Source organism: Ammospiza nelsoni, chromosome 20, assembly GCF_027579445.1.
Source record: "Ammospiza nelsoni isolate bAmmNel1 chromosome 20, bAmmNel1.pri, whole genome shotgun sequence".
Lineage (NCBI taxonomy): Eukaryota > Metazoa > Chordata > Aves > Passeriformes > Passerellidae > Ammospiza > Ammospiza nelsoni.
This window is the reverse complement of record NC_080652.1, coordinates 6,956,396-6,972,099: the sequence shown is the minus strand read 5'-3', so window position 1 is coordinate 6,972,099 and position 15,704 is coordinate 6,956,396. Positions and strand designations below refer to the sequence as shown.

General features: G+C 53.6%; 1 protein-coding gene across 3 annotated transcripts; it reads left to right on the top strand.

Annotated features, from left to right (window-relative positions):
• Positions 1–5,188: 5,188 nt before the first annotated feature.
• Positions 5,189–13,021, top strand: PTGES (prostaglandin E synthase). Of its 3 annotated transcripts, none has more exons than XM_059486561.1 (4): positions 5,189–5,290; positions 5,905–6,108; positions 7,472–7,554; positions 9,969–13,021. In XM_059486561.1, exons 2-4 carry the CDS (start codon positions 6,001–6,003, stop codon positions 10,216–10,218), a joined length of 441 nt encoding a protein of 146 aa, XP_059342544.1. In that variant the 5' UTR covers positions 5,189–5,290; positions 5,905–6,000; the 3' UTR covers positions 10,219–13,021. The 3 variants fall into 3 exon arrangements, with proteins under 3 accessions (XP_059342544.1, XP_059342543.1, XP_059342542.1); XM_059486560.1 differs by lacking the exon at positions 5,189–5,290 and adding an exon at positions 5,621–5,788; XM_059486559.1 differs by lacking the exon at positions 5,189–5,290 and having other exon boundaries at positions 5,672–6,108.
• The last annotated feature ends 2,683 nt before the right edge of the window (positions 13,022–15,704 follow it).

Here is a 15,704-nt window from a genome sequence, read left to right as displayed (position 1 = left end):
AATTTGTTCCTCTACTCTCCCAGTCTGGCAGGGAAACTCCCTGTTTTTGGGCAGTAACACAAGTGGTTTTTGCCTGTTGTTTACATCTGATGGGATCTGATTCTTGGGAAGCAAAACACATCACGAGATGCTGAGGTGTGGCTGAGTGAGAGAGAGAGAGAGGCACAGCTTGCCTACTCCCCAAGCCCTGAGCCCATCTCCCACCTTCACCTGGTCTCAGCAGTGGCAGGTGCAGCTCTGCCTAAAGCCAGCACCTAAACCAGCTGGGACAGAGGGGGAGAGCAGGAGAGAGGAGGAATAATTCCCTCAGCCCCTCTCCCAGCAGGGTTTCATCCTTGCAGGCATAGAGCAGAACAGCCAAGGAATTCTTTCCTGAGAGAAAGCCCAGGCATGAATCCATGTGAGGCTCAGAACATGAGAGAATAATCTGCTTGCACACACCCACAGCCTGATGGCCTCTCTTCAGCATCTCCGGTGTCACAGCAGCAGAGGGGACAGTGACTGCTCTGCAGCCAGGGTGGGTGTGACAGCTTAGGGGACAGGAGGGCAGCAGCCCAGGAAGGGATGGTGGATGGGGCCGGAGGAGAAGGCAGGAGGACATGTCGCTGCCTCTGACTTGGCCCTGGGCTTGTTCCCTGCCTGAGGAACAGCAGCTTCCTCTGCTCTGCCTGGAGCTCTGAGCCACCACAGCCTGCCCCTTCCCTGGGCCTCTCCTTTCTCCTGCTGCAGGCATCTGCTCTTCTGTGTGTGAAGGACAACTGGGGAGAGGCTGATCTCACATCCCTCATGCCTGAGGCCTCTCAGATAGCTGCAGCCAGTACTGTCAACTTCAAAATGCAAACCAGACAAAATCTGCCTGAGTTTGCTGAAGGCTGAAGCATCCCAGTTATTTCCTGAGATGCTGGTTTTCCTCTGCCCGGTTTTTGGTAGCTGGGGGGGGGTCACAGAGGTGGCTTCTGTGAGAAGGTGCTAGAAGCTTCCCCTGATGGGAAGGACTGCTGCTCATGAGTTTGGACCCACACTGGAGAAGTTCTCTGTGAACTGTCTCCTGTGTGGAGGACTCCACAGTCTCGCAGGGGAACAACTTCTCTCCCTGAGCAGCAGAAGAAAATCTCAGTGATGAAATGGCCAAAACTCCCATGTCCTGTCTCCCTGCACTGTCGGTTGGAAGAAGAGAGGAGTTGGGGAAGAAAAGGTCTTTTTAAGGGTTTATTTCACTTCTCGTCATCCTCCTCTGATTTTGTTAGGAATAAATTCACTTTGTACCTCTAAGCTGAACCTGTTTTGCCCTTGGAGTTTTTCTCCCAGTCTTTATTTCAGCTCATGAACTCTTTGTTAATTTTCTCGCTCCTCTGCCCAGCTGTGGCAGGGGAGGGCAAGCGAGTGACTTTCGTGGGTGCCTGGAGTTTGGCCAGTGCCAAACCACAGCAGATGATAATACTGGGGGCCAGAGGTGCTGATGGTTCCTCTGCTTACTGACTTTGCAGTGTCTTCTGTGTCCTGCTTGCTGAAACAAGCATGAGGAGCCCTGGAGTCTGGGGATAGGGAGCTGCAGGTGAAGCAAGAGGATTTCACAGCTCCACGGAAGGTGCGTCATGGTGGTGGGAGCTTTCGTGCAGACTGGGGAGGGAAGGCAGGTGGAGCACCCTTCTCACTAATAAACAGCTAAAGCACTCATGCCTTTACTTGAAAAGTCATCGTGTTTGATGAGCCAGCACAGCACAGCCTCCCTTGCCAGCTGGGTTTCCCAGGATGGGCGCAGGGGTGTGCAGGCTCCAAGGCTTTGTGCTGGGAGCAGCAGGAGGAAATGGCAGGGCAGGAGGGCACCAGTGTCCAGGGTGGCATTGGAGCAAGCTGGGAATGGAGCTCAGCTCCTGGGCTGAGCTGTGTGCTCAGAGCAAGCTAAATCCCAGCTGGGCTCTGCACATTCTCCACCAGCAGGCTGGAGAAGTGCCACCCACCTGCCCATCTCCTCCAGCCTGGAGCAGCCCCCTCAGGCTCTCTGCTGTGGGATGTAATTGCTCCTTAGGGAAAATTCTGGGGCTGTAATTGCTCAAAGTACCTCTGGGATCAGGGTGGAGCCCAGGCTGTGCCACCCCAGCGGACGTGCCAGTGCTCCACTGAACCAATCCTCTCTCTCTTTTGCTGCCACTGGAAATTCCCCAGAGGAGCAAGAGTGGAAAAATGTAGTCACAATACTCCAGTGTAATTCACTTGGTCAAATAAATAACCTGTGTAGGAATTGAGAGTAATTTTTATTTCATAATCTTGCCAAAGCAGAATCACTTTTACAGGCTTCTATTTTTAAGTACTTTTCTCGAGCATTTCCCATTAATTTTTCATTCCTTCTGCTTCCTACAGTTCAGTTCCTCCTCCAGCAAAATGCTGCATTTTTTCCCTACAGCTCTTGAGGTCAGTCTAACCTGACAACCTAATCTTTCTAAGCCTCACACTTATTTTTATTAATAATTTCTCAGAAAAAAAAAAAAAAAAAATCAGTGTTTTTGGCTAGTGGTGTTGGGTTTAGGTAGATCTTGTCCTGGGTTGAGACCTCTCATGCTCAAGTTTTTAAGGCATGACTTGCAGTTTAAAGACATACTGCTGTTAGGACCTGGCCTTGTTGAGGCAAGGGCTCTGTCCTGGCAGGATGTGATCTGTGGAGGAGGATCAGACCATGAATATTAACAGCATGGATTAATGGGATGGGTGAACACGCTTCCGGCAGCTGCCTTGCCTTGGGTCTCAAAAGCCAGGAAGGTGAAGGGTGGATGTGTTCTACCCAGCATGAGAGCCCTGAACCTGGTAACCTGAAAAGGAGCTGGGATCCCAGGAGCATTGCACCTGCCTTTGCAGGCATCTGCTGCTCCTCTTCCCCATCAATAACCCTCCTCTCTGGGGTTCCACTCTGTGTAACACTGAAAGGGGTTTGAAATCCATAGACACACAGAAAGGGGTTTGAAATCCATAGACACACAGAAAGGGGTTTGAAATCCATAAACACACAGAAAGGGGTTTGAAATCCATAGACACACAGAAAAATACCTTCTTCTAAATTAACACATCCACACCTGAGTTTGCCCTGAGGGATTATCCCTAAACAAGGTGTGCTTCCTGATCTCTCTGTTCAATGTAAATTTGTGCCAGTTGCTGGTGCAAATTGTCCAGGGCTCCCTGCCAGTGTTTGAACAATGCCAAGGAGGAGAATTCTGGCTGGCTGGCTGGCAGGAGGAGTCCTGGCTTGTCTGCAGGTGCATATTCCTGCTGCTCAGCGAGCTGCTGGCTGCCTTGGGAGGGGAAGAAGGTGCATGAAGGAAAAAGGTCCCACTGCTGAAGGCCCCGTGGACTGGATCATCAGCTGGTAAAAACTGGAGCTGCTGGATGGAGGGTGTGATGTGCTGGGGAAGGGTCTGGCTGCCTGCCCTCTCTCTCCCAGGCTCCTGGGAGAAAGGGCTGCTGGAGAATGTCTCATCCATGCTGTGGGGCTGGTCTGGCCCTGCATAACCCCAGACCTTGGGCACTGAGGTCTTCTCTGCTGTGGGTAGATCCCTATCAGCTGTGGAGAGGAGGGATGGGAGGAGCAGTTTTTAGGGATGTGGCTTTGCCACTGCCTGCTCACACTTGGCATTGTGGTGTTTATAGTGCCCTGCTGAGCTCCAGGGGTGCATGGTGGGTTTGGGTGCAGGACACTGGTGAGCACCCCAGCTCTGAGCACAGAACCTGGATCCACATGGCTGCTGCATGTCCTGGTGTCCCCACTCCCACCCCAGGGGAGCAGCCTGCCAGAGGCTGCAGAGCTCCACACTGGGCTCTGCCAGGACTTGTTCTGCAGCCTCCCCAGTGCCAGGGTGGTGGTGACCAACTGCAAGTACCTCCCTCCTAAAACCAATGCTTGTGGTTTTCAAAGGCTTCCTGCACTGCTAAAAACATAACTCTAAGGCCCCATGCCAGGTGCATCAATAATCTGTGAACTATAGGTCTGGTCACGTTCAGAAGAGCCAGCTGGGTTCAGGAATAGCACAATTTATTGAATGTCACAGATATGGTTGTTTTGGATTGCCCATGACAAATGCCTGAACTGCAGAGTGGCTTTGTAGAGCCCTAACAATACAATGGCAATCACAATCTTAATTTCCCAGGTTAACACTCTGAGGACACAAGACTTGCCAAAAGATGACCCTTGTAGGGTGGGAGAGGACAAATCTCTTAAACTATTCCTGGAATTTCAAGTAAAATTCTTGTCTGCCAGCTAGACATTTAACTGGCCAGCTTTTACATCTTATTATCCACTGTAGTGCAAAGTGCTCTGACAGTGATCAAATCTTCTGTTATTTGTGGGTTTATTGTACAGAATATTTATTGGTAGGAGGTTTTGGTTTTTCAGAACTTTTCTGGGTATTGGGTAGAAAAACTAGACCACATGGCCTGCACTTCACATTCACCCCCATGCCATGGCAACACAAATCACCGGAGCTACATCCAGTTCCTATGCTTGCACTGCAGGTCCCATTGCACATCCAGCTTTGCCTTTTCTTCAGTGCTTTGTGCTTCCATGCACACACTCAGATGTCGTGAAGCTGAGCCAGAGCATTGCATGGAGCAGTGGAGTGTCTTCGGGTTTGCAGCACCAGGGCAGAATGGCCATGAGGGACATTCAGAGGCAAATGCAGAGAATTTTCTATTTTCCTGTTTTGTTTGGGTTTTTTTTTTTCCTGTGTTAAAGAAATGAACACCAAATCCAGCCCTTCCACTCTAATAAACTTGGAGAGCTCCTGTCAGCCCCCACGCCTCTGTCTCCCTGAGGTTTGCTGCTGCTAGCACTGGGGGAGAAGGAGTTAACTTTGCATTAAATAGCAGCCCGGCTGCCTGCAGAGGCTCCAATCCCACTCTTTATTCCACAATATTTCATGGCTGATGAACAGCCAGCTCCAAATTCACGTTGCACTTTTTAAACCAAGGACAAAACTCCATCTGGCTGCCTTGGTTCAGAACGAGCTGCCTTTGGGTTGGGCGGGCAGTTTTCGCTTTGTGCAATTTCAGGGCTTTGCAGACCAGGACATTCCTGGCTGGGTTCCAGGCTGGTCATTCCAGGGGCGATCCCTCCTGGGAGGGACAGTCAGCTCTGTCCGCTGTCCATCCCTCTGTGCAGGTGGATCTGTGGGCAAGGCTTGGCTGCCTCTGCCCTGGGAGTGAGCCCAGCTCGGCAGTGCAGGGCTGCCGGCTGCTGGGGCGGGCGCTGAGCTCGTTCCCAGCTCCTCCTGCCACGGAGGGATCCGCAGAGCTCCGCTCTGGGGTGAGCAGCGCCCGCCTGGGACAGGGATGCTCCGGCGGCTGCGTCCGGGGCACCGCGGGGAGCGGGGCTGGATTGGGGACGTGGAGATGGGGATGGATTGGGGAGGTCGGAGATGGGGATGGTTCGTGCTGGGGCTGGTTTGGAGAGGTCAGAACTGGGGCTGGATTGGGGAGGTTGAGCTGGGATGGTTCGGGGAGGTTGAGCTGGGGCTGGATTGGGGAGGTTGAGCTGGGGCTGGATTGGGGAGGTCAGAACTGGGGCTGGATTGGGGAGGTGGAGATGGGGATGGTTCGTGCTGGGGCTGGTTTGGGGAGGTCGCGGCTGGGGATGGTTTGGAGAGGTGGAGCTGGGGCTGCTTTGGAAAGGTCGGAGCTGGGGATGGTTTGGAGAGGTGGAGCTGGGGCTGCTTTGGAGAGGTCGCAGCTCTGTGCCAGGTCCCTCTCCAGGGCTCTGTCTCCTGCCCGGGGAGCCCATCTGCAAGGAGCTGCTGATAGCAAGGTGTGAGCAGCAGAGAATCCTGCTCCGTGTGCTGGCTGGGGGTTCCTCGCTGTCCCGGCAGCCTGGCTGGAGGGTTTCTCTGGAAAATGAAGGATTTGTGTTGTGTTTAAACGTAGCTGTTCCTGCCTCTCCCCTGCGAGGCTCTGTCGCAGCCCAAGATCTCCCCTGGCTTTGGGTGCTGAAGCAACCCAGCAGCAAGTTCTCCTCCCAAAATGATGGAAAATAAAGTGTTCCTGTCGTTCACGTTCTACAGCACGATTCTGATTTTAAAAATGTATGTCGTTGCCATCATTACTGGCCAAGTGAGACTCAGAAAGAAGGTAAGATCCAGTTTCGTTTTCCTTCTCCTCCCTTTCTGGCTCTTTGCTTGGGTTTCTGTGTTTTACTTTCCTCTTTTATTCCTCTAAAGTTCAGCAAAATTTTCCTGAAGCAAGCTGAGTTTTCTTTGACTTCAGTTGAAAGCAAAACTTTCAACTGCAGCAGATAAATATCTCACATCTCTTTGACCCTTTCTGTTTGTTTCTACCATCTGTAGCTAGATGTTTATGATTTTGGAAACCTAATCTAAATAATAATCAGATCTAAAATGCCAAGCAGGTGAGATGCTTCTAGAAAGAGTCTGTTTACAGTTGATTTGCAGGGTCTGGAAAAAAAAGGAGAAGGGAAAAAACAAAGTTTAAGAAGAAATCATTGCAATGGTCTTTTTTCTTGTGGTGTAGCAGAAAGTTTTTGGGCTTTTGGAGGCTGACTGGTTAAGGGAATGCTCCAGGAGAGCAGCAAGTCATGGGCAATAAAATAGCTGGAGGAGATGATTCTTGGTCGGGGAGGAAAATACAGGGAGGACCAGCTGCTGTCAGGAGTTGGGGCCAACTGGACTTTTACTACCCCAGCTCCTGATAAAACCCAGCTTTCTGTAAAATCTGTTTTAAAGTACTTGAGGAGTTTCTGACTGCATCAGTGGAGAGGGAGGGAGACATTTCTGGTCTCAGATAGAACACAAATACCCTGTGCTGTGGCATCATTGTGACTGATGAATTGTCTTCTCCCCTTGTGATTCTAAATGATGCTCCAGCCCTGGGACAGTTTGGGCTTGTACTATAATTTTTAAAAGCACCAGGGCCCTTTCCAGGCTGTAAAATGAAGCTGTCAGATGTAGCCAGGCCCCTGAGGAACAGCTTCTGAACGTAGGTGAGGAGCTCATACAGATAATTTTCATTTTTAACTTTATTAGTGTAGGATCCCATTTTCCTGTGGGAAAGCCACACAGTGTCACTGCCAAAAAGCCAGCCAGGAAATGTTCTCTAATCTGCCAGTCCTGGTTATCTTTTGGAGGCTGCATTGTGTCTGCAAGCTCTCTGCCAGCAGCAATCTCACTGGCTGGAAAATCTCCTCTAAATGGATTTCATGGGAAGAAGTGGATGGGGGTGAGGTGGGAGCTCCCTTGAAACCCTCATTTGGGACCTGCTCAGCTGGCAGCACTGGGATTTTTGGACAAGAAAAACTCCTGAGGAGGTGCAGGACAGTATGCATGGAAGTGCAGTGACCTCTGTTTTTATAAAGAGCAGTAACAAATTTGGGCACGTAAAATCCCCTCAGGACTTCAAAATTAGGGGCAAATCTTCTGCCTGTGGGGTTCCTGAAGGCTGTGAGCAGGTGGGGACTGTCTCTGGCTGTCTCTTCCAGGCATTTGCAAACCCAGAGGACGCCCTGCGCAATGGGGGGCTGCAGTTCTACCGCCAGGACCCTGACGTGGAGCGGTGCCGCAGGTGAGCGGGGCCAGCGTTCCCAGTGCCTGCATTCCCCCTGGTGCCACCATTCCCTCTGGTGCCACCATTCCCCCTGGTGCCACCATTCCCCCTGGTGACAGCGTTCCCAGTGCCTGCATTCCCCCTGGTGCCACCATTCCCTCTGGTGACAGCGTTCCCAGTGCCTGCATTCCCCCTGGTGCCACCATTCCCCCTGGTGCCACCATTCCCTCTGGTGACAGCGTTCCCCCTGGTGCCACCATTCCCTCTGGTGACAGCGTTCCCAATGCCTGCATTCCCCCTGGTGCCACCATTCCCTCTGGTGCCACCATTCCCCCTGGTGCCACCATTCCCCCTGGTGACAGCGTTCCCAGTGCCTGCATTCCCCCTGGTGCCACCATTCCCCCTGGTGCCACCATTCCCCCTGGTGCCACCATTCCCTCTGGTGACAGCGTTCCCCCTGGTGCCACCATTCCCTCTGGTGACAGCGTTCCCCCTGGTGCCACCATTCCCTCTGGTGACAGCGTTCCCAGTGCCTGCATTCCCCCTGGTGCCACCATTCCCTCTGGTGCCACCATTCCCCCTGGTGCCACCATTCCCTCTGGTGACAGCGTTCCCAGTGCCTGCATTCCCCCTGGTGCCACCATTCCCTCTGGTGCCACCATTCCCCCTGGTGCCACCATTCCCTCTGGTGACAGCGTTCCCAGTGCCTGCATTCCCCCTGGTGCCACCATTCCCCCTGGTGCCACCATTCCCTCTGGTGACAGCGTTCCCCCTGGTGCCACCATTCCCTCTGGTGACAGCGTTCCCAATGCCTGCATTCCCCCTGGTGCCACCATTCCCTCTGGTGTCCGCATTCCCAGTGCCACCATTCCCTCTGCGCCAGCTGCTGGCAAACAAGAAGTGGGAGGTTAAAGGACTCACTAATTGAGTAATTTTCTAGATGGTCAGACTGCCTCAAGCTCTGCTGTGGGACCCTGCTCACGAGAGCAGTTTAATCTTTAGCATGGTGTGCACTGGAGCGAGGGCAAGAGAAGGATCTGGGTTTGCATTCAGCATCCAACTCTGATTAGCTCTTTTCTAGGTGCTCAAAGTCCCACAGATTCCCAATGTCTCACCCCATATCCACACTCAAAGGCTCTTTGTGTCCTGCCCTGACAGGACCCCAGATCCCTGCACAGCTTGGCAGCAGAGTGACTGGTCCCTGTCACTTTTTGGGGATTTGGGAAAAGGCTGAACAGGATTACAATAACTTTTGCCTCTCTGATTGGGCAAACTCTGAATGTTACCCCTCTTCTGTGAGAATCACAAAACATCCAGTGCCACCCCCACTTGCTGGGCTGCCAGGGGGAGGAGGAGGATGGAAAATGAGCTGTTTCCTTCCTAGCAAAAATAAAATAATAGCAGAAATAATAATCATAATCTTCTTTTGATTATTCAGGATAAACAAACTGCCATAAAAATAAATAACTGGAGCTGCAGCAAAAATCTGGGGCAGCCTGGGATCAGACTTGGGCAGCTGGAGCTCTCAGAGCCCATCCTTGCTGATGGATTTGCAACCCTGGAGGAGACACATTCAATCCAAGGTGTTTCCCCAGAGCAAGGGCAATGTCAGCTTCTCATCTCAGACTGTGCCTGGAGGGGAGCAGAGCCAGGGGTCTGTGCAGGGCAGGACAGTGCAGGGCAGGACGTTTACCCTGTGCCTCTGAAAGGGGCCCTGGCTGCCTCACAGCTCTCTCCTTTCTCCTCCTCCTTCTTCCATTTGTCCTCCCAGCCCTGCTGAACCCCCAGGTCCTTGTTCAGAGGATGGTGTCTGTGGAGAGGAGAGGCACAACCTCACTCATGGCCTGACCAGATCCTGTCTCATTAGCACTGTGGGTGCTGGCAGTGATGCTGTGACACCCAGGCAGGTGCTTGTTCAGCTGGAGCACAGGGCTTGGCTCCATCAGTGCTGATGTGTCACCACATGGCCACAGCATCCCCTCCAGCCCCTTGGGCCACTCCTCCCCAGTCCCCCATTCATGGAGAGAGGTGAAGCCACAGCCCCTCCATGCTATGATTTCTCCACTGCAGAAGCTGTGCTCTGGATCTCCTTTTGTTGCGTAGCGTGGCCACATCTGGGGCCATGCCGTGCTGGCACCACACCAGTTTTGAGCTCTTTGCAGCTTCCCAGGGTCTGTGTTTTGCTCTGTTTATTTGAAAGCTCCAACCCTGGAGCTGTCATCTGCTGTGCCAAAGGCGTCCCAGTCACGGAGAGAAAGTTTCAGGAGCTCAGCATCCCAAGGGAGAGACACAGGGTGTGAAATTCTCCTGTGTGTAGGGGAGAACTGACACTTCTGGGGGCTCCATCGAATGGGGGAAGAGGCCCAGCAGCACCTAGGGATGGGAAGAAGAAATGAGAGAAAACAGGGAAACAACCTCATCTTGCTTTTCAGGGCCCACCGCAACGACATGGAGAACATCTTTCCCTTCCTCTTCCTCGGAGCCATCTACTCCCTGCTGGATCCCAGTCCCACGGTGGCCAGGATCCACTTCCTCATCTTCTGTGTGGGAAGGATCGTGCACACCATTGCCTACCTGCTGCAGCTGAGGGCTCCCACCCGCTCCGTGGCCTATGGCGTGGCCCAGCTGCCCTGCTTCTCCATGGCCCTGCAGATCCTGCTGGCCACCACCCCACACTGGTAACAGCCAGGGAGGGCCAGCACCCAAACCCCCTCATCCTGACTCTGCTGGGCCCCACGGGGAGGGAGAGAGTGAGAGAGAGTGAGAGTGTGTGTGTGTGAGATGTCAGCAGGGAGGTCACCTGCACCCTGAGGATGTTCAGTGCAGCCTTGATGCCATCAGGATTTGTCAGAGGAGGCACCAGAGAGCAGGGACATGCAGGAAGGGAGGTTTCTCTCTCTCCTGCTGAGGATGAGAGGTGGAAAGCACATGGACTACTCCTTGAGGAATGGGGTCATTGAAGGGAAGGTTTTCTGAGTTTGGAACTGTGACTGTGACCTTTTCCTCCTGGTCATGGATATCCCATGAATCAGACAGGGATCCCACAAAGTCTCACAAAGGGATCCCATGAATCATGAGGGTCCCACAAAGTCTCTTAGTCAGCAGATGTGCTTGGTAGCAGAGGTTATAAAGCAGCCTCCCTTCTCCTGCCCAGCCACGTGCATCTCTGGGAATGTCAGTCCCTAAGCATTTAGTCCCTTAGGTTCCCTCTCCACCAAGGAGCACAGGAGGCTGGTGCCTTCCAGGCAGGCTGACAGGGAAGTCAGCACCCCAGGGGTGATGTTGTGAAGCCATTGGAGCATTCAGTGCTCCCAGTGCCACCTCGTGTCACACCACAGCCCACAGCTCCCTGCCAGGAGCCCCACTGCAGCAGGACCTGGAGCTCCTGGCAGCTCCCAGCCAGCACAGCTGAGGCTTTTCCATCTCAGCCTCACCACAGCAGGATGCAGAGTGACATGCCTGGAGAAGCCAGCAGGAATCCTTTACCCTGGACACACAGACTGAACACATTTGCTGGACACAAAGTTCTGGGGCTTCTGGAATGTCTGAAATGCTGGCACAGAACAGGGGCTTTGCAGACAGGGTTTTCTCCCAAAGGGCAGTCTAGTCCACATGCCACTAATACCTGAAAATGCCCCAGAGCATCAGACTGAGTTTCTCCCCCCGTTTGTAGCCTTTCTCTTGCCGTTGCTATTTTGGAAATGTGCCCTGATTGCCTTGGGGGAGTTTTCTTTCAGCTGTTTCCTGCTGTCCACTGCTGCCATTCACAGCCTGGAGCAGCTGGTGTTTGCAGAAAGCTCTGGAAATGAGCAGAGGAGCTTTGAAAGGAGCATTGCTGCTCTGCAGGGTCACCCAGAAATGTTGGGGAGGAGAGGCTGGGACCAGGTACAGGCATGGTGACAAGGGCCCATGGGCTGCTCTGCCACACAGCTGTCCCAGGTGCCAGCAGCAGCAGAAATGGAGCATCCCTCTGGAGGAGGAGGAGGAGGAGGAAACCTCTGCTGTTCAGTGCCTCCTCCCTCCTCTGAGGGCAGCACAGAGTCTGAATAGCACAGGGGAAAGCCAGAATGAGTAGAAAATAAATTCCCCTCCCACCTGTCCCATGCACTAAGGCTGAAATTCCCCTCCCACCTGTCCTGTGCACTGAATCTGTTCCCTTGACTCTGCTCTGCTCAGAGATCTCTTGCTGAGCCCTCACTGAGCACTGGGGACACACGTGCCCAGACTGGGGACACACCTGCTCACACTGATGCTCAGCCTTTGCTCAGCTCAGGTAAAGGTTTCTGTACCAGTAACTCCACCCCAGAGCAGCTGTGGCCTCAGGCTGAGCTGTGTGGTGAAGGTTGGGGTGGAATTCTTTGCTCTCCCACTGCGAGGAAGGTGGGCAGGATTGCAGATTCAGCACTTCACTCTTGGACACTTCTCCTCCCCACAGATGTCTGGGTGACACAGACCCCTCTTAACAAATCTTTTCTGCCTCACGTGGTGCACAAGGTCTTGCACTGCTGTATGTTTCTCTGCTGCTGCACATGCATCCTGGTGGCAGGAAGCAAATATTCCCAATAAAAACAAATCATTGTGCTCTGATACATCCTTCCTTGGGGAGCAGCAGATGCAGCTGGGCAGCAGCTGGGTCCAGCCCCAGCAGGATGGATCTCAGCAGGATGTTAAACCCCACTGCAGAGCCTGGAGTGTCCTGGGACTTCTAGAGACATCCCTGTCCTCTGCACTCACCTGCCCTGCAGAGGAACTTCTTTTCCAGGTGTGCATTATTTAAGCTGATCCTTTAAATCCAGCAGAGCTGGGAATTACAAGCAGCTCTGCTCATTTTTCCTTCCCTGAGTAGAAAATTGTTACAAATCTTGGTGTTCACCCAAAAATCCTAGAGGGCTGGAGAAGCTCAGGTAAGAGGTAGTTGCTCTTCCTTCTGTTCTTAGGACTCATAAAGGAGCTGCTTGTGTTTTCCAAGATAAATAGCCCCCCTTTTTTTTTGCACTAGGTTGCTGGGAAACAAATGCTTCATTTCCCTGATTTTCCCGTATTTTCTAAAGTTGGTGGTGATTGGGAGGTGCTGCCCACTGGGTTGCTGGGAAACAAATGCTTCATTTCTCTGGTTTTCCCCTATTTTTTTAAAGTTGTTGATGGTTGGGAGGTGCTGCCCTGTCAGTGTCTGTGTTAGTTTCATAAAATGGCTCCACTTGGTTGTTTTCTTACCATGTTTGTTTTCAAATGAGAAAGGCAGTGGTTTTATAAAATGGACTCTCTCCAGTACATGTTGCTGAGGTTGGAGATGTGGCTGGGATGGAGATTTTGGCACAGGAAGGAAGAAGGGAGGCTCCAGAACCCCCTTCCAACCCCAGATCTGCCAGCTGCTTTAGCCTGCTCTCAGCTGCCTGTCCAGGGCCTGAGGCTGATGCCCTGCTCAGGGAACCTGAGGTTACGTGCAAAGCTCTGCTTTCTCCTTTTTCATTAAAAAAAAAATAAACTCTGCTTACTGGCTGCAGGGAAAAGCTTGGGAATGTGAACTCTCCTGGCTCAAAAGAAAAACAAACACAAAAAGCCTGCAAGGCAAACTTAAGAGAGGCCCAAGAATTGCACTTATTTTGAAGTGTTGTGGAAGTTTGGGGGGAAGCAAAACCAAGCTGGGCTCAGTTGCTGGAGCAGCACCAGTCCCATCAGGGCTCTCCTGGGACCAGGTGGTCAGAGCCTCTGGCTCTCCCCTGGACACTGCCAATGATTGCTGCATGTGAGAGGCATCCCTGCCTTTTCCCAATTAATATCTATAGCCCAGAGCTCTCAAATTCCTGTCTGGCATCAGTGTAGGCAAAAGATGTGCCCAGTGTCCCCTGCTGCTCCAGGAGAGCAAGGACAGTGGCTGCATCCACCAGTCTCTGCGTTTTGGGGTGTGCTTTGTATGTCCAACAACTTGTTTTTTTCACACCTGGCTCAAACAGGAAACAGCAACGCTGTGAAACCCACCTGATACTGCAGAACAACAAAACTGGTGCTTAAATGGGTGCAAATTGAGAAAGGAGAAATTTCAGACATTAGGAAGAATTTTTGTACCATTAGGGTGGTGGGACACTGGTACAGGCTGCCCACGGAGGCTGTGGATGCCAGGTTGGATGAGACCTTGAGCAGCTTTGGTCTAATTCCGTCTGTGGGTTGGGAGTAGGTGATCTTTAGGGTCCATTAAGGTGATCTTTAAGGTCCTTTAAGGTGATCTTTGAGGTCCATTCCGCCCCTTTCTGTGGTTCAATGTGTGGATGTGATTCACACCCAGTACGTGTCTTCCCTCACGGTGTCTGGAGCTGCGAGAAGAGCAAGTGGAGACCCGGCACAGGCTGCTTTCCCTCCCACACTTTTCCAGGTGCTTCAAGCCCCAGGATCCGTCCCACCCCTGAGCACAGCACACACCTCTCCCGTACCTGCCTGCACCTCTCCCGGGTCTCTCTTCATCCTCACCGTTCCCTGGTGGGATCTGGACCAAGATTCCTCCTTGGGCAGACCTTTAACACAGATCACTCTTCCTTTGCTGCCCTCCCAACTTCCCCATTCCCTCTAGCAGGTGGGATTTGATACACAAACCCCCTTGTTCCTCTTGAGGAACTGAGATTCCTGCGACTTGTGGAGAGAACGAGAGGAGCCAACTCTACCAGCACGAGCACTCAGAAGTCTCCTGGAGAAGAGAGCAGCGGGGAATGGCCGTTCTCTGGCGCACGAGGATGAAGTTGGCACCGGGAAAATTTTTTCCAGAGGGCGTTTTTTAACAGGGCTTGTGGGGCTGAGCCCTGCTTGAGACGGGGGGCTCGGGACCCGACCGGGTGCGGTGCAGAGCGGGGGGCTCGGGATGCGGCCGGGGGAGGTTCGGGATGCGGTTTGGTGCGGGATCGGGATGCGGCCGGGTTTGGTGCGGAGCGGGGCAGCACGGAGGGCTCGGGATGCTGTCGGGTGCGGAGCAGCGCTGCGGGGCTCGGGATCCGGCCAGGTGCGGTGCGGAGCGGTGCAGGGAGCTCGGGATCCGGCCGAGTGGGGCTCGGGATCCGCCGGGAGCGGGGCGGGGGCTCGGGATGCAGTCGGGTTTGTTGCGGTGCGGGGCAGCGCGGGGGGCTCGGGATGATGCCGGGTTTGGTGCGGGGCAGCGCGGAGGGCTCGGGATGATGCTGGGTTTGGTGCGGTGCGGGGCTCTGGATGATGCTGGGTTTGGTGCGGTGCGGGGCTCGGGATGATGCTGGGTTTGGTGCGGTGCGGGGCTCTGGATGATGCCGGGTTTGGCGTGGTGCGGGGCTCGGGATGATGCCGGCTTTGGTGCGGTGCGGGGCTCGGGATGATGCCGGCTTTGGTGCGGTGCGGGGCTCGGGATGATGCCGGGTTTGGTGCGGTGCGGGGCTCGGGATGATGCCGGGTTTGGCGTGGTGCGGGGCTCGGGATGATGCCGGGTTTGGCGTGGTGCGGGGCTCGGGATGATGCCGGCTTTGGTGCGGTGCGGGGCTCGCCCCGGGCTCCGCGGGCCGCGCTGCGCTGCGCGGGGCTGCAGCTCCCTCGTGTGGCTGCGGGACCCTGCGGGGGACACGGGGACCCTGCCCGGGCACCGCACCCGCCGATCCTCCGCCCTGCCCTCCGTCTGCTGGGGTGCGCATGGAGGGGTTTGGGATGGATGGATGGATGGATGGATGGATGGATGGATGGATGGATGGATGGATGGATGGTGTCATTCCTTGGGGAACGGGCTGATGTCTGCTCCAGTGCACATCAGCCTCTCCAAAGCAGGCAGATGTGATGCCAGCTCCTGGGAGATCCTCCTATCACTGCACACTTGCTCTTTGGGAGTCACCTGTTTGAAAACAGTGGTTTGAGGAAGGAAACAGTTTGTAAATATCCTTGCAAACGTTCCCTGCTCCTGAAGTGGTGGTGTATGGATGCAATGCTGTGCATCTCCATGCAATAGTTCTTCCTTACACATGGTAACTTTTCCTGGGCTTTGTGACACCAGCTACCAAAGGAACCTTTGCTTCTCCCTTCTAATTATAAAGCATTACACCCCTGTGCACAGCTACCCTCCAGCTTCTCTGCTGCCTTAGGGTGCTTCCCTGTGGGGTTGGAAAGAAGCAGCAGCGAGCAAAATATCTGCTGCAGGGAGGAAATGCTCCTTCCCTATGGAATGTGGA

Bases quoted from the DNA above. Each gene is read 5' to 3' on its own strand.
- PTGES (XM_059486561.1), top strand. From the start codon at position 6,001: ATGATGGAAAATAAAGTGTTCCTGTCGTTCACGTTCTACAGCACGATT. The intron at 6,109-7,471 runs GTAAGATCCAGT...TGTCTCTTCCAG, and splicing joins AAGTGAGACTCAGAAAGAAG to GCATTTGCAAACCCAGAGGA. The intron at 7,555-9,968 runs GTGAGCGGGGCC...CTTGCTTTTCAG, and splicing joins GACGTGGAGCGGTGCCGCAG to GGCCCACCGCAACGACATGG.